Genomic DNA, 21,712 nt, shown 5'->3' on the forward strand with positions numbered 1-21,712 from the left:
TTCCAACAACCAGAGCATCATTGTGTGGCTAGTGTATCCGTTTACCTTCTTCTTCTGTAAAAGTGATGGTATTATATTCCATCCAAACCTCTTTTAGGGGTTTACCCACTAAGTTTACTGGTAAAACCCCTGGTGCTGCTCGAACCTATCGTACGTGAGCTTTTCATGCCTTGTTGGAGTCCCTTCCTCCTGCGAGTCTACCAAATATAGTTCTTATGGGGATCTTCTTGCCACCTGTTGGTTCTCTATATGTTTGGGTGCTACTACAACAATATTTTGTGGTGCATCAGATGGGGCTTCGTTTTTAATATCCCTGTGCTCTTTCCTTTTTACAAAGTCTTTCAAATATCCTCACTGGATTAAGAATTCTATTTCCTCTTTAAGATCAAAGCAGTCATTAGTATTGTGACCATGATCTCTATGGTACATACAGTACTTGCTCATGTCTCTTCTATTTAGTGCAGTCCATATTTCTTTAGGCTTCCGCAACAAATCTAAGTCTCTTATCTGCATAAGCAGCTGTTCTATTGGTACATTAAGTGACGTGTACCCAGAGTACCTGCTTTGTGGGATTCTTGGTCCTATGTTGTCTCCTAGTTTACTTCTTTTATCCCGATTTTCAACCTATTCGTCCTTCATTTTATGTTTTTCTCTAGTCCTATAGGGTCCAAGTCTGCTTCTTTCTTTGCATTGGTCAGCTCATCAGCATTAGAGTATTTTTTAGCTCTCAATAACAACTAGGAAAAGTCCTTAGTGCATTTTTAGCAAGTGAATAATGGAATCTTCCTGGTCGCAGGCCTGCCATTATGGTCGTTAATGCCACCACATCTGTACAATTTTCTACTCTTATTGCCTCTTTGTTAAAATGAACAATGTAGTCCTTCAATGACTCATCCTTCCCATGCTTTACTAATAACAAGTAAGTTGAGGTAAGTTGATCATCTCTTGCTCCAAAAAACTTACTAATAAATATCTAACTAAGATAAGTAAATAAAAAGATAAAACTAGACTTCAGCTTCTTATACCACTTACATGCTACTCCCATAAGCATCAGAGAGAAAGCTCTGCACATAACTGCCCCTGTTGCCTCCTGCAATTCCATCCACGACCTAAAAGTCTCCAAATGCTCAGTTGGGTCTCTTTCCCCTTCATATAACTTTATTTGGGGCATCTTAAATTTTGCTGGCAATAGGACCTCTAGTATATCTTCAATGAATAATAGTTCTACATCTTCTAAGAGTGGTTCTGCAGGGCTTTTCTCAATCCCATCCACCTATTTCTTAAGTTTTTTCAATTCTGCTTCAAGACTTGCCGACCCAGCACTAGCACTAGAGCCCTCTGACTCATATTTCTTGTATTGACATTTTAAATTCAGCTATCCTGCTTGACTTCCGGTACATGTCAGAGGTCTCTTGGATGATCAGTATGACTTGCATGAGTCTTTGCTCTTCTGGCTGATTTGGTAGGGTTGCTTTTCTAATGAACCTGTTTGTGAGCTATTATTGTTAACTTGTAGAGCATCTTACAATTCATTCTGAAGCCCTTCTTCCCGTAGAGGCGGATTTGGGTTTGCTCTATATTTCTGGTTCTCTATATATTGGAAAACCCTAACTATATTCTGCATTAAATTAGCCACTTACTGCACGAGTGGTGGATGTGACCCAGCGTTAATGTGCTGCCTTCTTGGTGGATTAGGAACTGGGGGCAACCTGCTATTGTGGTTGTGATAACTACGTTGACTCATGGTTACTGAGGGTTTGATGCGACCTTAATAAAAGTCTTTATACCGCTCCCCAAAGACGGCATCAAACTGTTGACGCAAATTTTTTGTCAACTAGAGAATTAATTTATATGGGGGCGATATAATAAAAAGACACAAAGAATTAACGTGGTTCGGCCTTTGGCCTATGTCCACTAGTAAAAAGGGACAAATAGCTTATTAAGATCGCGCTTACAAATCAACTCTCCCTCTCTTTGCTATTTTTTTGTTTTTTTGTGCCTTATACTATGAGAGGTCTCTACTTTTATAGCCTTCTATAGATAAAGTCTTTTTGTAACTTAAACTCTATTTAACTCTCGTTTATCCTCTAGGATTTTAATTACAAAATATTCCTACCTTTTCATAGGTTATATCCGCGTCATACTCTATTTAATTTGCTTCTGGACCAAGCAATGTCCTTCTATTGTCGACTTTTTTTTTTACTGAGCTTGAGTTCAACGATAGCTCCTCTATTTGGATTTGGTTTTTCTCATGCAGTCCACAATCTAGAACTAGGTCAAGGGCCCTACGGAACCATGACTTTTGCCATCTCCACTTCTGGGCCCATTCTTGGGGACCATGATATGCTGCTCCCCATTCTCAAGGAAACATAATTCATGCTCCCCATTTTTGGGAGAGCATAGTTCTACCTATTCTTAGGGGAGCATAATTCATGCTCCCCATTCTTAGGGTGGGGGAGCATAATTCCTACTCCTCATTCTTGGGGGAGCATAATTCTACTGCTCCCCATTCTTGAGGGCATTACTTTTTACTTTATTAATTATTTTATATTTTCTACAACATATATAATGAATAAAACCTTCGCGATCTCTTCAAAAATTATATTTTAAAAGCATTTTATAAATATTTATTTATATAAGTATAATATATAGTAGGGGTGGGCAAATTACCTGACCCGACCTGAAAAATTTTGGGTTTGGATCGGATCGGATTATAAAGAAAACCCGATCGGATGAAAACAATGAAACTCGATCGGGTTATGATCGGATTGGATCAAACCCGATCCAATCTGAAAACCTGATCGGGTTGCTATAAAAGGAAAAAAAAACTAAACCTAAAGTACATAGCCACACACACGCCACACAACACACACAAATCACAATTCCCATTTTCACAATACACAGTTACTTATACAAACACTCACAACCCTCAATCCTCAATCTCATTACACAATCCCCAATCTCACTACACAAAACACATACACAGTCACCCCCAACGGTGTTGGGCCAACACCAAGCCGCCAATGGAGGCCGCCACACAAGTCACAGCCTCACCCGCGTCTCCATGCCCGATTTACTGTGCATCCGTGGATCTGCTGCTATGCGTCCATGGCCACCGATCTGCTGCAAGCGCCACTGATCTACTGCAAGCACCGCCGATCTGTTGCAAGGTCCTCCAATCCTTCAACTCGAGTTACCGACCCGAGTTTCTCCCCTTTGAAACTTGAGTTTTCACTTTTGAAGCTTTTTTTAAGCTTTGAATTGATGGTATATATTTTTAAATTAAACAATTAATATTTAGTATTTAATTGTTGTAATTGTGTGTTTTTAAATGTTAGTAACAAAATCACGAAAATTAGCCAACCCGAAACCGATCCTACCCGAATTCAACCTGAATTTACAACCCGACCCGATCCAATCCGAATATAAATCGGATCGGGTTGGGTCGGATTGTAAGTTCGGGTTGTATTCGGATTAATTTTTGTCAAATCCGAACAACCCGAAATCCGATCGGGTTGATCCGAACCCGACCCGAACTCGATTTTACCCACCCTTAATATATAGTATTACGTTTCAAAATTTTGTTACTCTTAAAATATTTTTTATATTTTGTATTTTTGAATAATATAATACTTTTCTACTGATGTTGCACTCATAAACCTATAATTGATAGAGTCCATCTAAAGCCCAGCTTAAAAATTTGTTCTACAAAACGATGAAGAGACATACTTTTAAATTAGTTGAAAATCTGCCACCACAATCAGATAGGAAAACTCAATTTATCGACATTAGATGAAGAGTATACTAAAGCAATTAAAAGCATTTTATTATTTGAAAAACTAAATTGTTCATGGCCATATATGGAGACAAGAATTTTCATATAACATCTAATTGTTTATTAATTTAGTCGCCCAGATGAACATTCGATGTGCCGAAATTGCTATATCAACTGAGAAGAAATAAAAAACGCAGAATTTACAATATTATATTTTATATTAATTTAATAAAATTAAAGTTCTGCCAATTTTTTTTTAATTAATAAAACGTAAAAATCTTGTGTTGAATGCAAAGAATGAGTAAGAAACCACCAAACCCTAAAGAAATTTTACAATAAATTATTTTTTTATTATTGAATGAACAAGTTATCTTTTCCATCAAAAATTAAAAAAAAAATCTTTTAATGAAAGTATTATATATATAAAAGTAATTCGATTAATTTCATTTGCCTTTCCAGCAGTACTCTTCTTCTTTCAGTTATATTAATTATATCCTACATTGAGTAGGAGAAACCATTAATTAATGAAGACTCTCAAAAAGATACATTATTTAATGAAGATCTTCAAAAAGATTCTCGCCATTAAACTTCAAACTTAATTACTACACATAATTTCTAGACTTAATTACTATGCCTAAATCCTGCGAGCACAAGTACCTCCGTCCGCAACAAGCAACCAAAGCTTATAAATAAATACGGAAGCCTTTATTAACTGCTTAGATTTCGAATTTATTCATCTTCTCAACAATGGTGGCCGTTGGAAAGAGAAGGATTCCATTGAAGAGACGTGACACCAAAGAGCAAAGAGCCGTCAGCTTCAGTAAAAGGCGACATGGGCTGCTGAACAAAGCAGCAGAGTATTGCTTGCGTACTCGTTCTCAGCTCGCCCTGCTGGTTTCGTCCCCGGTTTCGGACACAACCTTTTACACATTCGGACACTCTTCGGTTGATGCAGTTTTGGATGCCTTTGTAAACAATCGAGCACCTGAAGCTGCAGATAAGGATCTTGTGCGTTTGGGGATTTCGATGTTTAATGAGGTAAAGGACTTGGAGCTTTATGACAAGAAGATAAGTAAGGCCATAAAGAGCGATGGTAATCTTGAGAGGGAAGGATTTTGGGAGGATTATGAAAAGTTGGGAAATTCTGATGAATCAATTGGAGAGTTGGGGGTTATAGTTGATAAATTGGCGAAGGCGAAAGAGAAGGCTATTCTTCGGCTGACTGATTTGCTTGCTTCTCCCCAGGTTTCGAATTCAGGTTCTCGTAATGCTTCTGCTTCCAATGTTGGCTGTGCTTCTGATGAACAATTTAAATTCGGAAACAACTATGCTTGTGGTGAACGGTTTAAATTCGGAAACAATCATATTCATGAAGATGATAATAAAAAGGAATTTATCAAATTCGGAACAGGTTATGTTGAAAAGGAAGTGATGACTGGCTTGGAGTTGGAGGAATATTGTGATGCCAAGCAGGGTTATTTTGGGAATTTTCTCACTTTGGGTGCGGATGCAAATATTGCTCACCAGAATTGCCTTGTTTATCAACCCGATCCAATTGCCATTGCCAATGAGTTTGGGCAGCATCTTCCCTATGATGTAAATTTTTTTAACATATAGATCAATTGCAAGTCTTTTTGAAATTTTTTTCCCCTTTCTAAGTCAAACTCTACATGTTCAGATTTATGGGTTTCCGATTGGATTCGGGTTTTCTCTAATAACTGGATGGTGCTATACTGAATTTCTATTTCATGTTTCTGTTTCCGATTTTTCTGATTTTAATCTGTTGAATACCAGGAGTTTTCAGAATTCTAGATGTATACATTATTGCCGGTGGTTTTAGCTTGAACTGTTTAGCTGTATTGTTGTTAATTACGCTCTGTTGGATATTATGGTATTGTGGCTTCTAAACCGCAGTGGCTGTGGAATGAAAATTTTAAAGAAAAAATTTATAGGTATTTTGTAAATATATATATATTTGTTAGTATTTCTAGAATTTCTTCTCAATAAATAACTGTGAAATGTTGTGTAGTTAGAACTAAGCTACCGTTGTTTACCAAACTTGACAGCTTAATTTTGGTGGCTAAATTACCAAAAATAAAATTCAAACAAATGGAGCCTTAATAAGTTAATATTCATGCTGGCGGATATTTGATTTTGACTTTTGAGTGGTGATGCTGCAAATCTCAGGATTCTTGCTGCATTGAGGACTTGCGATGATAGCAATGGAGTTCCTTTTCTCTCTCTCTATCTCTCTCTCTTTTCCCATTTTTGTATATCAAATTTGTGTATGTTCGTTAATTAGCGTTTATGGGTAATAACTAATAAGTGATTATTCTTTAAGCATTTGTTAAGTGGAGCAGAGAACTTTTGAAGAGTGTTTGGTCTTGATGAATTTTAGGCATACATTAGGTTCCCCATTGAAAATTGTCCATGAAAAGTATCCGTTTGATTGCCTTTATTAATTTTCTTTAAAAGCACTTTTAATATTAAAATTTACAACCAAATGACCTACCATAATCTTTTATAGGCTAGTTTGGAATTGCGATGGCTAATGTAATAAGTTATTTTTTCTATGAAAAAATAAGTTGTTAGTTAAAAATAGTAGCTTGATATTTGATAACTTATATTGTAGCAATATTGTTATAAGTTTAAAAAGTAAAGTATACGTATTTAGTAAATTTTATCACGAAAATATTATTTTATTATATAATAATCAACATAAATATAAGTTTAAATTACCTTATTTATATATTAGGGTTTATAGAATAATAAGACAGTTGTCTTTTTGTGAAATTATAATAGGAACTTTGAAAATGTATGATGACTAATGTAATAAGTTAATTTTAAAAATAGTCTTTACCTACTTTTAAAAGTTGCTGTTAAAATGAAGAAACTTATTTTAAGAAATTATCAAACAATATTTTTATCAAAACTTATGAAATAAAATGCTTAAAATATTTCAACCTTGATCCAAATGCTGCTCATATCCAACCAATTAATTAAGATGTTAAAGGGTTTTTTTAAGAAGAGATTCTTGTAAAATAAAATAAAATATTAGTAGTAATAATAATAATAATAAGTGGGGAATCAAACTTTGGTGTAAATTAGAAAAAAACTTTTGGTGTGAGAATCTTTTGAAAAAATGAATTTGACAATCTCACAACATTTCACATTGTCACCAAACATCTAGTTTACCATCTAAGTTAGGACATAAGTTAATAGAGTTCCTTAGCATAACTAACATATCTCAAGTGGCCGTTTTAGCAATTATTGGGATTGATCATGGTTGTGTAGCTCAGCCACAATTATTGAATTTTAATTAATTGTTATTTCAACGTTTCGTTCCCTTGCAACTTGTTTCAATGATTCTCGACAACATGTACACTATATCCAAATTGAAATCCAACATGGATATATAGATTTTTTTCCCCCAATCAAATTAATTGGATGGTTTCACAAGGCTGATAGGATTTATTATACTTTTGGAAAGCGCCATTTAAAAGGTATTTGATGGATGACAAGGAAATGAAGCAGATGATTTTTGGAAGTCGATAATTAGAACCGAAAGCTTGTATCAAATCTCGATACGTAAATTACTTGAATTTCACTTCAAAAAAAATTTTCTAAGATAGGAGAGGTTTGCTTCTCAAAAAATGCCAATCACTCAAAAAAAAGAGTTTAAAATATAAATTGAGAAAGAAAAATTTAAGATGACAATCAAATTGCCTTTGAGACGGGGAAAGTTGCTAATTAATATAAAGATTGAAAATTGTGGGACATTACTACATTAGTACTTTAAAATTGTGGGCATAATTTGTCGAAAATGACTAGACACAGGGCATGCCCCACTTACTCAAATTATTGCTTGGTCACCATATTGAACGTTGGCAAAGCTTTCTCTGATCCTTTTCTGATTCTCGGTTTAGCCAATTTCAAAAGAGAGATTTAAAGAGCTAATATATAATAATAATAATAATAATAGTAATAAAAATAAAAATAAAAATAAAAAAACTGAAAGAAAATACCAAAGTACATGCTGGATGCAAGTGAATTTTGATTATTTCCTACTTTTCAGAAAAATATTTAGATGAGGATGAGAAAGACAACCACTAAGTATTAATTATTACTCTTTATTATTATTTGAACTTGAATGATTGTAGATGCAAAATGTATTTACAGGATTTTTTTTTTTATATAATTTGTAAAATTCAGAAACAACTTTCGATGATGATTTCAATGAATCCCAGCAAAGATTGCTTTGCTTATCGTTGCGGGAATTTGGAATGAATTCTAAGGCATATAGAACCTGCTGCCATAAATGTGGAAACGTCTAGATGATGCAAAGTTGTAATTAAAACAAAACATTTATTAAAATATTTGCAATATATCATATTTAATTTTTTAATTTAAGGTTGTAGTTATTCTATTTTATTTATTTCATTTTCATGACTTGATGCTACCTTAAAGCTCAAGAAAAACTTTAAAGGAAATTAGAACCTAAAGAAAAAATTAAAAAAAGATTAATTAATTAGGTCATCTCCACATAGATCCAACGTGCTTATGTGCATTGTCTTTACAGAAAGCAAAGACTTTACACCTAACAATCATATCATAAAAAATATATATTAAATTTTATTTGATTAATATAATTTTGTTGGTACAGCCCTTGACCTTGACATATTGAGAGTTACATTCCTGCCGTTTGGGATCTTGACATGCCATCCAAACCTTTGGTACCCCTAGAATTAATTTGTTGGTCGTAATATAATGAAATTAAAAATGTGTTTAATTCCATAAAAAAAAATAAAACTAGTGTTGACTATTTTCATGAATTATAAGAAGTACTTGTAATCAATTCAAAAATTAAAAATGGTTTGTGATGAATTTTAAAATTAGTGAAAGATTAGGAGGTTGCTTTAATTTAATCTAAAAACTGTGCATTTAGCATATGAGCGCTTTGGAGTTTAATTTGTTCCAACTCTTTTTGAGTGCTATAGCATTAAACTCATAAATTCGTAATTAAAGTTTAGAGTTTAATTTAATTTATAGATTTTATATTTTTAATTGTGTTAATAAATTATAGGACATGTTAAAAATTATTTAATTTGTTTATGTTTTGTCTTGATTAATGTTGCCACATACATACGTACATATGTATATACATACATACATACATATAATATGCATATGTATATCGGTTAACTAAAGGTCGACACAGTTGTTTCAAGGTTGTTTTAACATTGTTCAATGAGAAGCCGGCTAATACTTTTTATCAAATTGTGTGACTTTGTAGTACAAAGATCCCGCATAATATCAATAACTAAGGTCGTTCTATGGTGCAGTTATTTTCATTTTTACAATATTAATAATGCAAAAAAATATATAAATTCTATAAAAATATTGGAAAAAATTTGAAGCTTATAAATTCTAATGATTGCATAATATTGTATTCTTTGTGGGAACTCAAAAAACTTTTGTACCTATTCTTTATTGATTTTTTTTTTTTAATATCACTATTTGTTAATGGAAATACACTTGGTCGGCCCTTGATGTCCTGCTTGTTAACACTTTTTTTTTTCTTTGGGTTCTGTAAAGCATTTAGATTCTGTGTTGAGTAGACTTTTTCACTAATTTTTTAGAAAGATTCAATTGGTAGTTATTAGATAAGAATATAAAATTAATTAAATCTTAACTATATATTACTATACATATATGTGTACTAGAAAATTATAAAGAGTTAACTGTAGGTGAGGTTAGCATTGAATCTAATTTCTTATGTAAAATACACCTATCTTGATGATGATGATCATCGTCATAAAACAAATAAAAGGCCAATTTTATCACTTTTTGTTATGTTTTAACCAAATTCAAGTGTCAATTTTATCACTATCTGTATATTAAGGATTATGAAAAAAGTAAGATATAATTGTACTTTAATTAAAATAGTAAAGTTATAATAGAATGAAGAATAGAAAATATTATTAAGGATTATGAAAAAAAAAAGATATAATTGTACTTTAATTAAAATAGCAAAGTTATAATAGAAAATATTATTTTATTATATAGTACCAAATTTTATTTGTATATTAAGGATTATGAAAAAAGTAAGATATAATTGTACTTTAATTAAAATAGTAAAGTTTTAATAGAACGAAGAATAGAAAATATTATTAAGGATTATGAAAAAAAATAAGATATAATTGTACTTTAATTAAAATAGCAAAGTTATAATAGAAAATATTATTTTATTATATAGTACCAAATTTTATTTGTATATTAAGGATTATGAAAAAAGTAAGATATAATTGTACTTTAATGGAATGCATGAAGAATCCTTATGGAAAAAGTTTTAAATGCTAAAGCAGCTAGTGTGAATTGAAATAAATTAAATAATAGATAAACAAAAGAGAGAAGATTTTCGTTTTTAGAAATTAAGAACACAAGGCGAAAAAAAAGAAGAGGAAATTGAAAGGAGTTAGATCAATTAACTAATTATTTATCTATTAAATTAGATGAATGGTAAAGATTAAAAATTTACAGCCAATTTGAGATTGTAGTAGCTATTGAAATAAGTTATTTTTGTTGTGCAAATAAAATAATTTCATATTTGATAAATTATGTTGTTCCAGTTGCCCTACGTTTGAAAATTAGAGTATATGTGTTTATTAAATTTTATTATGAAAATATTATTTTATTATATAATACCAAATTTTATTTGTATATTAAGGATTATGAAAAAAGTAAGATATAATTGTACTTTAATTAAAATAATAAAGTTATAATAGAATCTTTAAAAATATGTAATGACTTATTTAATAAGTTATTTATATAAAAAAAAATCTTCTACATACTTTTAAAAGATAAAATTAAACTAAAGGAATTTATAAAATAAGCTTAAATATGCAAAATGGAACCGCAATTCCAAACATGGCCTTAAATCCAAAGATATACAATAACCTTCATTATTAATGTCGTAAAAATTCATACAGCATCATTAAAAAATTCCAATAATTAACTTTTCAATGTTTGATTGCAAAAAAAATAATAATAATAACATAACATACAAACAGACCATAAATTGATAATATGCAAAATGCAAATCTAATTTGTTGATGATGATGATGAAATGATTAGATAATATAAAACTTGTAAATCAGTGATTGATGGATCTCTTCCCTTCATTTTATTATTAGGATTAAGGGTTTTATTCTTCATGTGTCTATTTAGAAGTTGATTTTCTTTCAAATAATTAGAAATAAATTAACCCATCTAAGCTTAAATTTTTGAACTGCAATACCACTTAAATTTTCAGATTGTCCTATCATAAAGCTGATTTTGAATTTTTATTATAACAAAAAGCTTTGAAATTAATATCTATTTTTTAAATTCATTGATTTTCTAATCTTAGAGGCATGGTTTAGTTTGGCGAATATTATATGACTTTGAAATGTAATTTAGGACAAAAATTTAGTACTGAGTTATGTTTTTATTGAATATTAAATTTTTTAGATAAAAAAATAATAAAAAATAAACCTTGGTAATTTATTAAGCACTTAACAAAAACTGAGATTAGCATTGAATAATAATTCTGTAATTTGACCAATTTGATCCGTGATTAATGTAATTGATGTAGGCAAAATATTTTTACATTATCGTTTTTTCCAAACGATTAAGTTAATTTGAAAACTAATTAATCCAATCAAACGTTTTTATTTATAATTAAAAGAAATGAGAAAATTATCTGTTTTGTGCATACCTTTTAAAAACTATTAATTTTGCGAATAGGTAAAGAATTTATTGATGTAATCACAAAAACAGGCACGGTAGATGAAATTACCATACCGCCACTGCCGTATCCGTTCACTAGGCTCCGTACCCACTAAAGTACCACCACAGAAAATAATAAAACAAATTTAAAAACAAAAACACAAAAAATAATAAAAACAAATTTAAAAAACAAAAAGAAAAAAAGAAAAATTGGAAGTACTTCTATTGTATGTATTACTCACACCCACCACAAAACCTTCCACTCTCTCTCTATGTTCTGATAAATAATACTAATAAAATTGACAATCAGATCTTGCTAAATCTATACTGCCCATTTTACTTTCATCTTCAAGCTTCTAATTTTCAGATAATAATAAAATTGGAGTTTCTTCAAGAAACTGTAGGTTTTTTTTTTCTTTTTTGGGTGATTTGATTTAATAAGAGAGAAGCTTCTTGGCTATTGCATGTGGGTTGGTGTGGTTTTGTGGTGCCTCGCTGGGGGAAGTGAATTTTGATTTGATTTTGTTGCCGGGTTCTTGGGTTTTTTATTTTTATTTGTCTACTTTCTTTGTTTCCCGAGAAAGTTTATTGCTTCTCCCGGAAAGTTCAAATCTTTACACTCGAATTGAAGTAAAAAGAGAGAGAGGACAGATCTTTGTGTGAAAGATGCAGCAAGATCAGACAAAGAAGGTTACTTTCTCCCTCTCTGTTTTTCTCTTTGGTGAATTTTTTTTCAGTTGATAGTTTAGGGTTTGAGTTTTTTGTCCGTTTGATTGCTGGGAAAGTTTGAGAAAGATTAGATCTAGTGGAAAGGAAATTTGTGAAAAGAAAATGAAATATTGGGTACCCTCTTAAAAGTAACTGAATATTTGTTTCTAATTTAGGTTTTCCCTTTTGGGAAAGTTTAGCCAATGTACATCACTTATCATGATTTTATTTTGTTGTATTTTTTTGGTAATTTTTTTTTCAGTCCCATTTTTTCGGATAGCACTCAGCATATCTAAATTCCTTGAATGGTCTTGATGAAAAACAGTTTTTCTAATATGATTTACTTAGATGTGTGTTTTGATGCCCTTTTGGTTATGCCGGACTGCAATTTCAGGGAATGAATTTAGCTTCCGTATCATATGTATGATTCTTCACTAGGGCTGTCATTAGGCTGGTATCACTTTCTGGAGCCTGAATCTTTTTCCTAAATGATTTGATTATCTAGAAACTGGTATTATTATTTTCTGTGTCTAAATTGTTTTCAGTCTAGAGAAGGTTGCTGTCTCCTCCCTCTGGTGCATGATTGGATTCTTCATGCTCTAGGAATTTGAAATTGTTGGTGTTAGAGTTGTCGATAGTTAGGCTCTGTGTTTCTCTTTCTCCTTCACCTGCTTGTCTGACTTCCTATTCTAATTTTTAAGCATACATGTGGAATTTGTCAAATTTCTTTGGTTCTTATTATTTGATGTTTCTAGTTATACAAGTCTTGGCATATAGGTCTAATGTTTTTCTTTTCCTTGTTTATCATTCAGGAACTGAAAGACAAGGACTTTTTCACTGAGTATGGTGATGCTAACAGATACAAGATTCTGGAAGTTATTGGGAAGGGAAGCTATGGAGTTGTTTGTGCTGCTATTGACACGCATACTGGGGAGAAAGTTGCTATAAAGAAGATACATGATGTTTTCGAGCATATTTCTGATGCAATTCGGATCCTGCGTGAAGTCAAGTTGCTTATGCTTTTACGACATCCTGATATTGTTGAAATTAAGCGTATCATGTTGCCACCCTCAAAGAGAGAGTTTAAAGACATATATGTTGTATTTGAGCTAATGGAGTCTGACCTGCACCAAGTCATCAAAGCTAATGATGATTTGACCCGTGAACACCATCAGTTTTTCCTTTACCAAATGCTACGTGCATTGAAATATATGCATACAGGTTATTCCTTTACTCCTTTTTATACTAATTGAAGTATATTTTGCTGTGTTTTTTAGGCGGCTTATGATATATGACACATATGACAATGATTTGCTGTCCTTTTAGCAGCTCAAGTGCCACCATTTCATTTGTGATTCTTTCTTTCATTTTGATTGTGTTTTGTTTAACTTCAGTTATTTCTTTGCTGGATCCACTTTTTATTAAGTTCATGGTATCCTGGGCTTTTAATCTTTAATATACTACGGGAGGGGGAAAAAAAAAGAAAAGCTCAAAATATGTTGACAGTTTTCTGATTCTTCTTTGTTGTTTGCTTGCAGCAAATGTGTACCACCGGGATCTTAAACCGAAAAATATATTGGCAAATGCCAACTGCAAACTCAAAGTCTGTGATTTTGGATTAGCAAGAGTTGCATTTAGTGATACTCCAATGACTGTCTTTTGGACGGTTTGTATTTCCAATACCCTTGTTTTGCAGTCATATAAATAGCTCATGTAACTTGATATTTTGATTTGTAGAAGCATGCAAGAATTCTAACAAATTTCATACTTTTCTGATGTTCTTCACAGGATTATGTGGCTACCAGATGGTACAGGGCTCCAGAGCTGTGTGGATCTTTCTTTTCAAAGGTATGGGTTGCCCAATGTGGGGCATCATTTTTCTTATCTCCCATTTCTAGATCAATGGTAATAGATTTGATGGGTTATTTGATAAAATTCTGTTGCTACTCTATCTGCCATATGAACTTCTTTAAGAAAGATGAATATATGTAGCATCTCCAGATTTGCACAACATTTCTTTTCCTGCTTTTCTTGAATGAGTGTTGTAACTCGAGTGACATGTGTAGCTGTTATGAGATGGTATAGCGCTAAAGTAACACATATTTTTTCTCTATAAACTGCTTGAGTACTTTATAGTAAGCAGTAATGCCTAGATTAAAACAATTGTTGTTCAGGGAGGACTATGAACTCTCCTGGAAGTTGAAATATCTGTCTTATCAGGTAATTGTGTCGTGTTATGTCCGTTTCTCTGGAACGGTTTACTTGCAATGTCAATTTTTTTATTTCTTCTCTGGTAATCTGACTTGTTTTGGTATCTTTCTTACAGTATACACCTGCAATTGATATTTGGAGTATTGGCTGCATATTTGCTGAGGTATTGACAGGGAAGCCATTGTTTCCTGGTAAAAGTGTTGTTCATCAATTAGATTTGATCACTGATCTTCTTGGAACACCTTCACCAGAAACGATTGCTGTGGTATGATGCACATCTCTGATTTCTTTTTTTCTTTTGTGTTTTCTTCTTGATTGTTTCTTAAGCTGCTACATTTATTTGCATTTCTTTCCCATATAGTTGATAGTATGTTTTCTTTCAAAACAAATGCAGGTTCGAAATGAGAAAGCTAGAAAATACTTGACAGAAATGCGGAAGAAACCTCCTGTGCCATTATTTCAGAAGTTTCCAAATGTAGATCCTTTAGCACTTCGTCTATTACAGAGATTAATAGCATTTGACCCGAAGGATCGGCCGACTGCTGAAGAGGTTGGTATTCTGTGACATCTTTTCTTCCCTCCTATAAGAAGCTTAGCAGATGAAGCATTTAACCCATAGAGGATTACAGTTTTATCATTTCTTTTTTAATATTTTTTGCAATAGGTTTTTTTTAGTCTTTTTTCTTTTATTTTACCTGACCTTTTCAATATTCTGGTTTTGACAGGCGCTGGCTGATCCTTACTTCAAAGGCCTTGCCAAGATTGAAAGAGAGCCTTCTTGTCAGCCAATTTCAAAGTTGGAATTTGAATTTGAGAGACGCAGGGTGACGAAGGATGATATTAGAGAACTAATATATCGAGAGATACTAGAGTATCATCCTCAGCTGCTCAAAGACTATATTAATGGAACTGAAGGCACAAATTTTCTCTATCCTAGGTTCTAAATTTTTCCACTTAGAACCCTTAAATGTTATTAGTATTCTTTATATTGAGTTATCTTTTTGTTTTATCTCATTTTGCCGATAATTTTGAACATCTCGTTCCATTGCAGTGCTATAGGCCAATTCAGAAAGCAGTTTGCATATCTCGAGGAAAATGGTGGAAGAAGTGGTCCGGTGATTCCTCCAGAGAGGAAGCATGTCTCCCTCCCGCGGTAAGACTACCTGCGAAAGTGAACTATCATTAGTTACATACCATGGCCTTAGCATTTTGCCAATTTTTTTGTCCTATTATTTGCGAAATTCTACATAGTACCTTGTCATTTTGGCTAAGGCTGCTGGGGAATCCAGATGAATGTGTGCTTCTGTTCTTGTTTCTTAAATTAAAATATTAGTGTATGAATTTCCTTAAGCTGATCCAGAATCGTTTAATAATTGGCTGTTAGAGAGCTTAATGTTGGCCTCTAATGATCTTGACGGATTTGTTTCTGAACCTCTCTGTTTGCAGGTCTACAGTTCACTCAGGCACAACCCCTCCTATTGTACAGCATAATGCTGCTTCATCTGAGAGCCAGCAAATGACAGAAGACACTTCTAGAAATTTTAGAGTAACTGATGAAATTTCTGGAAATCATTCCAAGTTTCCACGACCTCCACCAAGAGTGCCAGCAGGTATACAAGGAGCTCTTATTTATCTCAATCTCTTCAATTCTTTTTGCATCTGATCTGACAGGCCTCTGCTAGCACCTTGTCAAATAGGTTTGGTAGTTAGAAGTTGTAATCGGTGTAATATGGTAGCTGACAGTTTCATTCTTTTTCCTCTTTCTTCTCAGCAAAACCAGGGAGAGTTGTCGGTTCGGTCATGCCATATGAGAATGGGAGAAACATTAAAGATACCTATGATGCAAGAATGTTTTACAGAAATGCAGTCCTTCCCCCGCAGAATGTATCGCCACAGTGTTTCTTTAGGACCAACACCATAAACCAAGAGAAGTCGGGACTAGAGTCTGGGCGGGGTTCTTCTCATGTTAAACCAGAGCCCACACAGCACAACCCTGCTGCAAAACCAGCTCATGGCTTGCCTGTTGATGTCAACATGAATCCTTATTACCAACCACAGGCCAAGGTAGATCAATTGAATGAGCGAATTGCTATTGATGCAAAGTTGCTACAGGCACAATCCCAGTTCGGTGCTGCAGCAGTTGCCGTGGCTGCACATAGGAATGTGGGAACTGTGCAATATGGATTATCATAGCTGCAATAAGTTTAACGGAGAATGTTGTTACGCGAATGGTAGAATAATGATCAGGCTAAGAGGGTAGAGGTTGGAGGTCTTTGGAGTCTCTTCTCTGGAAGAGAAATTATTTATGCCCTCATGTAATTAATTAACACATCATTGAATTAAGTAATGGAAATAATTCGTTTGTTATTGCCTTAGAAATTCCTGTTTTCTGGTCTCAATTCATCTGATTGCCCATTCAATTATAGCCCTGCAGGTGGCTGTCTCATATAGTCGTTTACTTATTTAAAGATTGTCAAATATTTACAATTTTCTTCTGGGCACTGAAATTGAGAGGTAGTAAATTTTTTGTAACACCTGAAGTATATTCACTTGTAAACCCCGAAAAGAGTATGTATATGTATGAATTTTAGTTTGAAGATGTAAATATTTTTTAACACTAATATTACAATTAAATTATAATTGATATTACATAATATTATTATTGATACTTACAATCAAATTATTATTGAGATTAATTTAATATTCGACGGATGTTTTATAAGGGAAGAGATTAGTTTTACTCAATTATACAATATAATGAAGGAAGAAATTAATATTGTGGGGGGTTTGAAATTATATAGGTGCATGTAAATTTGAATGCATTAGCATACGCCATTTTGAAAATGGCAGCAAAAAGACAATTTTTAGTTGCCTGGAGATGAAAATAATTAATACTACGAACCTTCTTAAGGTTGCAAACCAAGAACTTAAACAATTGAATCCTAATATTCTAATTCACTTGGAAACGCCTAGTGATTATTTTCTGGAACAATAACATCAAAATCACTGACTGTCCATTCTGCCACCTGATTTTCACTAACATAAATTTCAGTTCCCAAATCAATTGATGACCAGTGTCTCTCCACAGGTTTAGAGCTAGGATCCTGATAAAAGTAAAGCGACTGTGACAATCTTCCAACATCAAGCTCCCAAGTCCTCGGATCACCAATCCAGCCCTCACCCTTCTTCGTCGGATACCCGTAATCGCCCCAAACAGGATGTGGCACAATCTGCAGGATTTCCTGAGGCTGAGGATTGCTGTATTCGTCACAATAATTGAATGGCTCCTCAGGATGTTCAGCATTTCCTGGAGTACAATAAACATGGTAAGCATCATATGGGAAATTTTCAGTGTCGTTTCGATGAACACGGGTGCCATTGGGAAACGTGTGGTGTGGCGGACACAGTCGGAGATCGTCAGGTTTGCACCAGGCTTCTATTTCAGGATTTATGATCATTTCGCTGTACCGCGTAACATCCGTAGTCACATCTCCATCACAGGGCTTGCCATTGTTTTTCCAGCAGCTTCCAATGTCCATGAGATAGAATTGGCTACTTGGTCCCCCTCCTTGCTTTATGTCCAATGTAAACCTTACCTTGAAATTAGGTGACTTGGGAATCTACAATTTTTTGAACAAACAATCAACAACGATCATAAGTTATAGCAATCCCCTTATCAGGATGTTCGCATCTTGGACCGAACTAAAGAAAAAAAATACATGCTCCAATGCAATATATAAAAACTAATTATATATAAGTTATCTTACTATTTTCATCATGCCTCTTGTTTGGTAATGGTACCCTCCGGAGAATCCAGTAGTGGCATCAGATCGTAAATACAACATTAACCAAGGATATTTTTTTGATGTCTTCAACACATGGTGAAAAAGCCAGCTTTCTTTTCCAATTCTCTTATTCCAAGTGACACTATAATAAGAAGTGCCATTACAAGGCACTACTCCATCAGTAACATTAGCATCCAAATCCCATGTCCCATAAAAACTTCCCTTCAGGATTTTTCCATGCTTCCCATGGACACTGGTGTACTCATGGTGCATCAAGGGCATGTTCATGCAGCCATCGCCGAAGCACGGAAACCGATTTTCAGGCGGAAATGGGCCTACTTTGTGGCCATTGGAGGGGCATCTTGATGCATATGTGTCTGTGTTGCCACTCTTGAGCATTACCATCCAGAATTGCCATGGACCTGGCTTGTCTTTCACTTGGCATTTTTTGCCCAAGTAGATTTCTTTTTTGGCAGCATACTTATCGACACTATGAGCCTTGATTCCGCCATAGGTACCGTTTAATATGCCAAGCCTGTTGTCTTTCTCATCCACCAAGTGATTCAATGTGACTTTATGATTAATAACAAAATAACGTTAGCACTTAGCAGTTAGCAGCAACGTTATGCATATAATAAATACTTAAAAAGAAAAACCATATATTTGAAAAGCATAATACTAATTGTATAGAATCGGGATTTCTTCCTAATTTGAGTTTCTATTGGTGATACATTATCATCAATGGACATGTGACACAAGATCTTTATAAGTTCATGAAAACTCATCATATTTCAAGTATACAATGATTTTTCATAAAAGGCAATGAATGAAAGAATTAACCTGCTATTTTTTTTTTCAAATAAAGAAAAAAAGGTACAGAGAAATTCGGATAAGATATTCTCGTTTTTAAAAAAGGAAATCTAGGAAATGTTAAGAAAATTGTTTAATAGGGGTTCTAAAAAAGATAAGTACAAAATCTGAGTAATCTGGAACTCGAAATTAATATACCATAAATTTTAAGATTCATAGTTATTTTTGAGATTAAGAACAAAACAAATTCGCTCACTTGAAATTTTGTATGGAATAGGTATTTTAATTTTAAAACTTGTGAGTATAAAATATTGTGACTTGAATCGTTGTTCATATCAAAGTTTTATATTTATAATGTTCACCAAAAAAAAAAAATCATTTACGTATAAATAAAAAATGAAAATATTTGTACTTAACGTTAAAAACTTAAAATTCTGCAGTGAGTTGTATATAAATTCACTTGCTTTTACTCATCATATGTAGCCAAAAATGATTATCAATTTTCTGAAAACATTTTCAACATTTCTAATTTAAACTTAATATATTAAAAAATAAAAATAAAAGAAAGTCTCACCTGCAGCTGTCGAAGCGATCAGCTAATAAAGTGAGAGTTATCTCAAAAGAAAATTTTATACTAATTTTTATAGTTATTTTCAGATTGAGAGCAAAACAAATTCGATTTCACACACTTGAAATATTATGTGGAATAGGTATTAATTTTAGAAACTCAGAAATGAGGATGGTATAAAAGATTGTGGTTTGAATCGTTGTTCATATCAAGTTTCAAAATGGTAATGTTCCCAAAAAAGAGTTCTTTTTTTTTTTTTTTAATTTATGTATAAAAAAATGAAGATTTTTCGGCGTAACATCAAATTTCTGCCGTGAGTTGTGGATACAGATTCACTTGCTTTTACTCATCATATGTAGCAAAAAAGATTTTTCTGAAAACACTTTCAACATTTTTTAGTATGCCTTAATATATTGAAAAATACGATAAATAGAAAGTCTCACCTGGGGCTGTAGAATGATCAATGTCAAAGCAATCAGCCATTCTGGGGCTTCCCATATTGATGGCTTCTTCACCAACCTCATTGCATTGATTCCATGACTCAATTGCAACTCTAAGACCATCTCTTCTCATCCCTGGATCACCAACGGCTGATAAATAATTATCAGCATCAACAGCATTCACATGATCAAATCCTTCTATAATAGTAAAAGCAAGTAAAAATAATAAGCTACAAATTCTCCAAAACTCCATGGCTATGATGATAATATTTTGTTGATATAATAGATAAAGCATTTGTTGGATACTGAATATATTTATACTAGATACGAAAATTGTTAAATGACTTCACTCATATTCTCTTTGGATTAAAATTTTATTAACCTGTTCTACTTGTAGGGGATATTGGTTTATCCATTCTTTGAAAAATTAAAAAAATAAAATAATAAATTTGCATCTTCAAACAAATATTAAAGATATTTCCATCTTAAACAAATATTTTTCTCATAATCCGTTTAGAATAAAAAGTATATGGTTTTTAATCCACAACAAATTAGAAAAGAAATAGACAATTAATTAGTTGGGAATTTTATATACTAGGAAGAAAAGAATAGTTGTAATTTTGTAAAATCTTTTAGTTAAAATTGGTCACCACCACTACTACTCTTTCAATGATCTTCTTATCCAATTCATTTGAATAAAATTTCTGATATGCGCATGTCGATTTATAAAAAGTATTAGCCATCTCAAATGATAATTATATAATTAATTGACCAAGATAAATATTGATAATTAAAACTTAGAAGTTCAGTAAATTTGTTAACTGTTTTTTTTCTTTTTTCCCTTTCATATCTGGTCAAGCAATTAATTTTAAAAGAAAATGATCAAAATCACTTGTTTCAATAAACAAAAGTAATTTCTCTCCCTCATGCGAAAACTTCTCAAAAACTCCTCACCGTTTATTAACTTATAATTCTTTTATTGTGTATTTTAATATCTTGCCCTGACGTGGTAAAACCATTGATGATCAATAAAAAAATTTCTAGGGTTAAAATAGTTGAAGACACAACATAAAATGTTAAAAGTTAACTATCGTTGTAACAACAGCAAGTTTTGATGAGTTTTGAGACAATAAGGGGGAAATGATAGATTTATTTAAACACTAGGGTGGTTTTGATAATTTCCTCTAATAACTTAATTTGAATCAAAATTTGTGATGACTGCGAAACAATTAATCTGTTTGAGTTGTCATTTGTCAAGAAGCTTTGCATATCTATAATGGTTTCCTCTGATAAATTCAATTATATTCATCCCATAAATGACATTGAATATGATGGCACGCAAAATTAAAATGATTGAGATTTTCTTTTGATTTATTAGTATGTTTATAGCAGGAAATTTAAGTTATGTCCAAGTATATATAAATGGATTATTCAGTAATAACTTAATAAGGGAACCTCATCGGTCATGAATGCCAAGTTCATGCATAAGCTGATTAATGCTTCGACTGTTTTTTTTTTTTGGTTCCTTTGTTGACATCCGGATTGGATCGATTCATTAGATTACCATTTATTATTATTTTTTTCCTTCTGCGGATAAGTTCAAATTAGATTCCATCATTTTTCACGTATGATGAAAATTGTCAATGGC

General features: G+C 32.6%; 2 protein-coding genes across 2 annotated transcripts; one reads left to right on the forward strand and one right to left on the reverse strand.

Moving 5' to 3' along the window:
* The first annotated feature begins 11,737 nt into the window (after positions 1-11,737).
* LOC18047478 (mitogen-activated protein kinase 19) lies at positions 11,738-16,840 on the forward strand. The gene is made up of 10 exons (XM_006442260.2): positions 11,738-12,232; positions 13,063-13,471; positions 13,789-13,916; positions 14,039-14,098; positions 14,577-14,726; positions 14,856-15,011; positions 15,187-15,398; positions 15,513-15,614; positions 15,908-16,071; positions 16,233-16,840. Exons 1-10 carry the CDS (start codon positions 12,209-12,211, stop codon positions 16,652-16,654), a joined length of 1,827 nt encoding a protein of 608 aa, XP_006442323.1. The 5' UTR covers positions 11,738-12,208; the 3' UTR covers positions 16,655-16,840.
* A 462-nt stretch (positions 16,841-17,302) lies between these two features.
* LOC18047479 lies at positions 17,303-20,330 on the reverse strand. The gene is made up of 3 exons (XM_006442261.2): positions 20,068-20,330; positions 18,229-18,818; positions 17,303-18,081 (listed from the first exon to the last, which is right to left on the reverse strand). Exons 1-3 carry the CDS (start codon positions 20,315-20,317, stop codon positions 17,431-17,433), a joined length of 1,491 nt encoding a protein of 496 aa, XP_006442324.2. The 5' UTR covers positions 20,318-20,330; the 3' UTR covers positions 17,303-17,430.
* Between the last annotated feature and the right edge of the window lie 1,382 nt (positions 20,331-21,712).

Source organism: Citrus clementina, unplaced genomic scaffold (genome assembly GCF_000493195.1).
Source record: "Citrus clementina cultivar Clemenules unplaced genomic scaffold, Citrus_clementina_v1.0 scaffold_3, whole genome shotgun sequence".
NCBI classification, from domain to species: Eukaryota; Viridiplantae; Streptophyta; class Magnoliopsida; order Sapindales; family Rutaceae; genus Citrus; species Citrus x clementina.

Bases quoted from the DNA above. Each gene is read 5' to 3' on its own strand.
- LOC18047478 (XM_006442260.2), top strand. From the start codon at position 12,209: ATGCAGCAAGATCAGACAAAGAAG. The intron at 14,099-14,576 runs GTATGGGTTGCC...TCTTTCTTACAG, and splicing joins GTGGATCTTTCTTTTCAAAG to TATACACCTGCAATTGATAT. The intron at 15,615-15,907 runs GTAAGACTACCT...CTCTGTTTGCAG, and splicing joins AAGCATGTCTCCCTCCCGCG to GTCTACAGTTCACTCAGGCA.
- LOC18047479 (XM_006442261.2), bottom strand. From the start codon at position 20,317: ATGGAGTTTTGGAGAATTTGTAGCTTATTATTTTTACTTGCTTTTACT. The intron at 18,819-20,067 runs GTGAGACTTTCT...TTAATCATAAAG, and splicing joins TGATCATTCTACAGCCCCAG to TCACATTGAATCACTTGGTG. The intron at 18,082-18,228 runs GTAAGATAACTT...AAAAAATTGTAG, and splicing joins CAAGAGGCATGATGAAAATA to ATTCCCAAGTCACCTAATTT.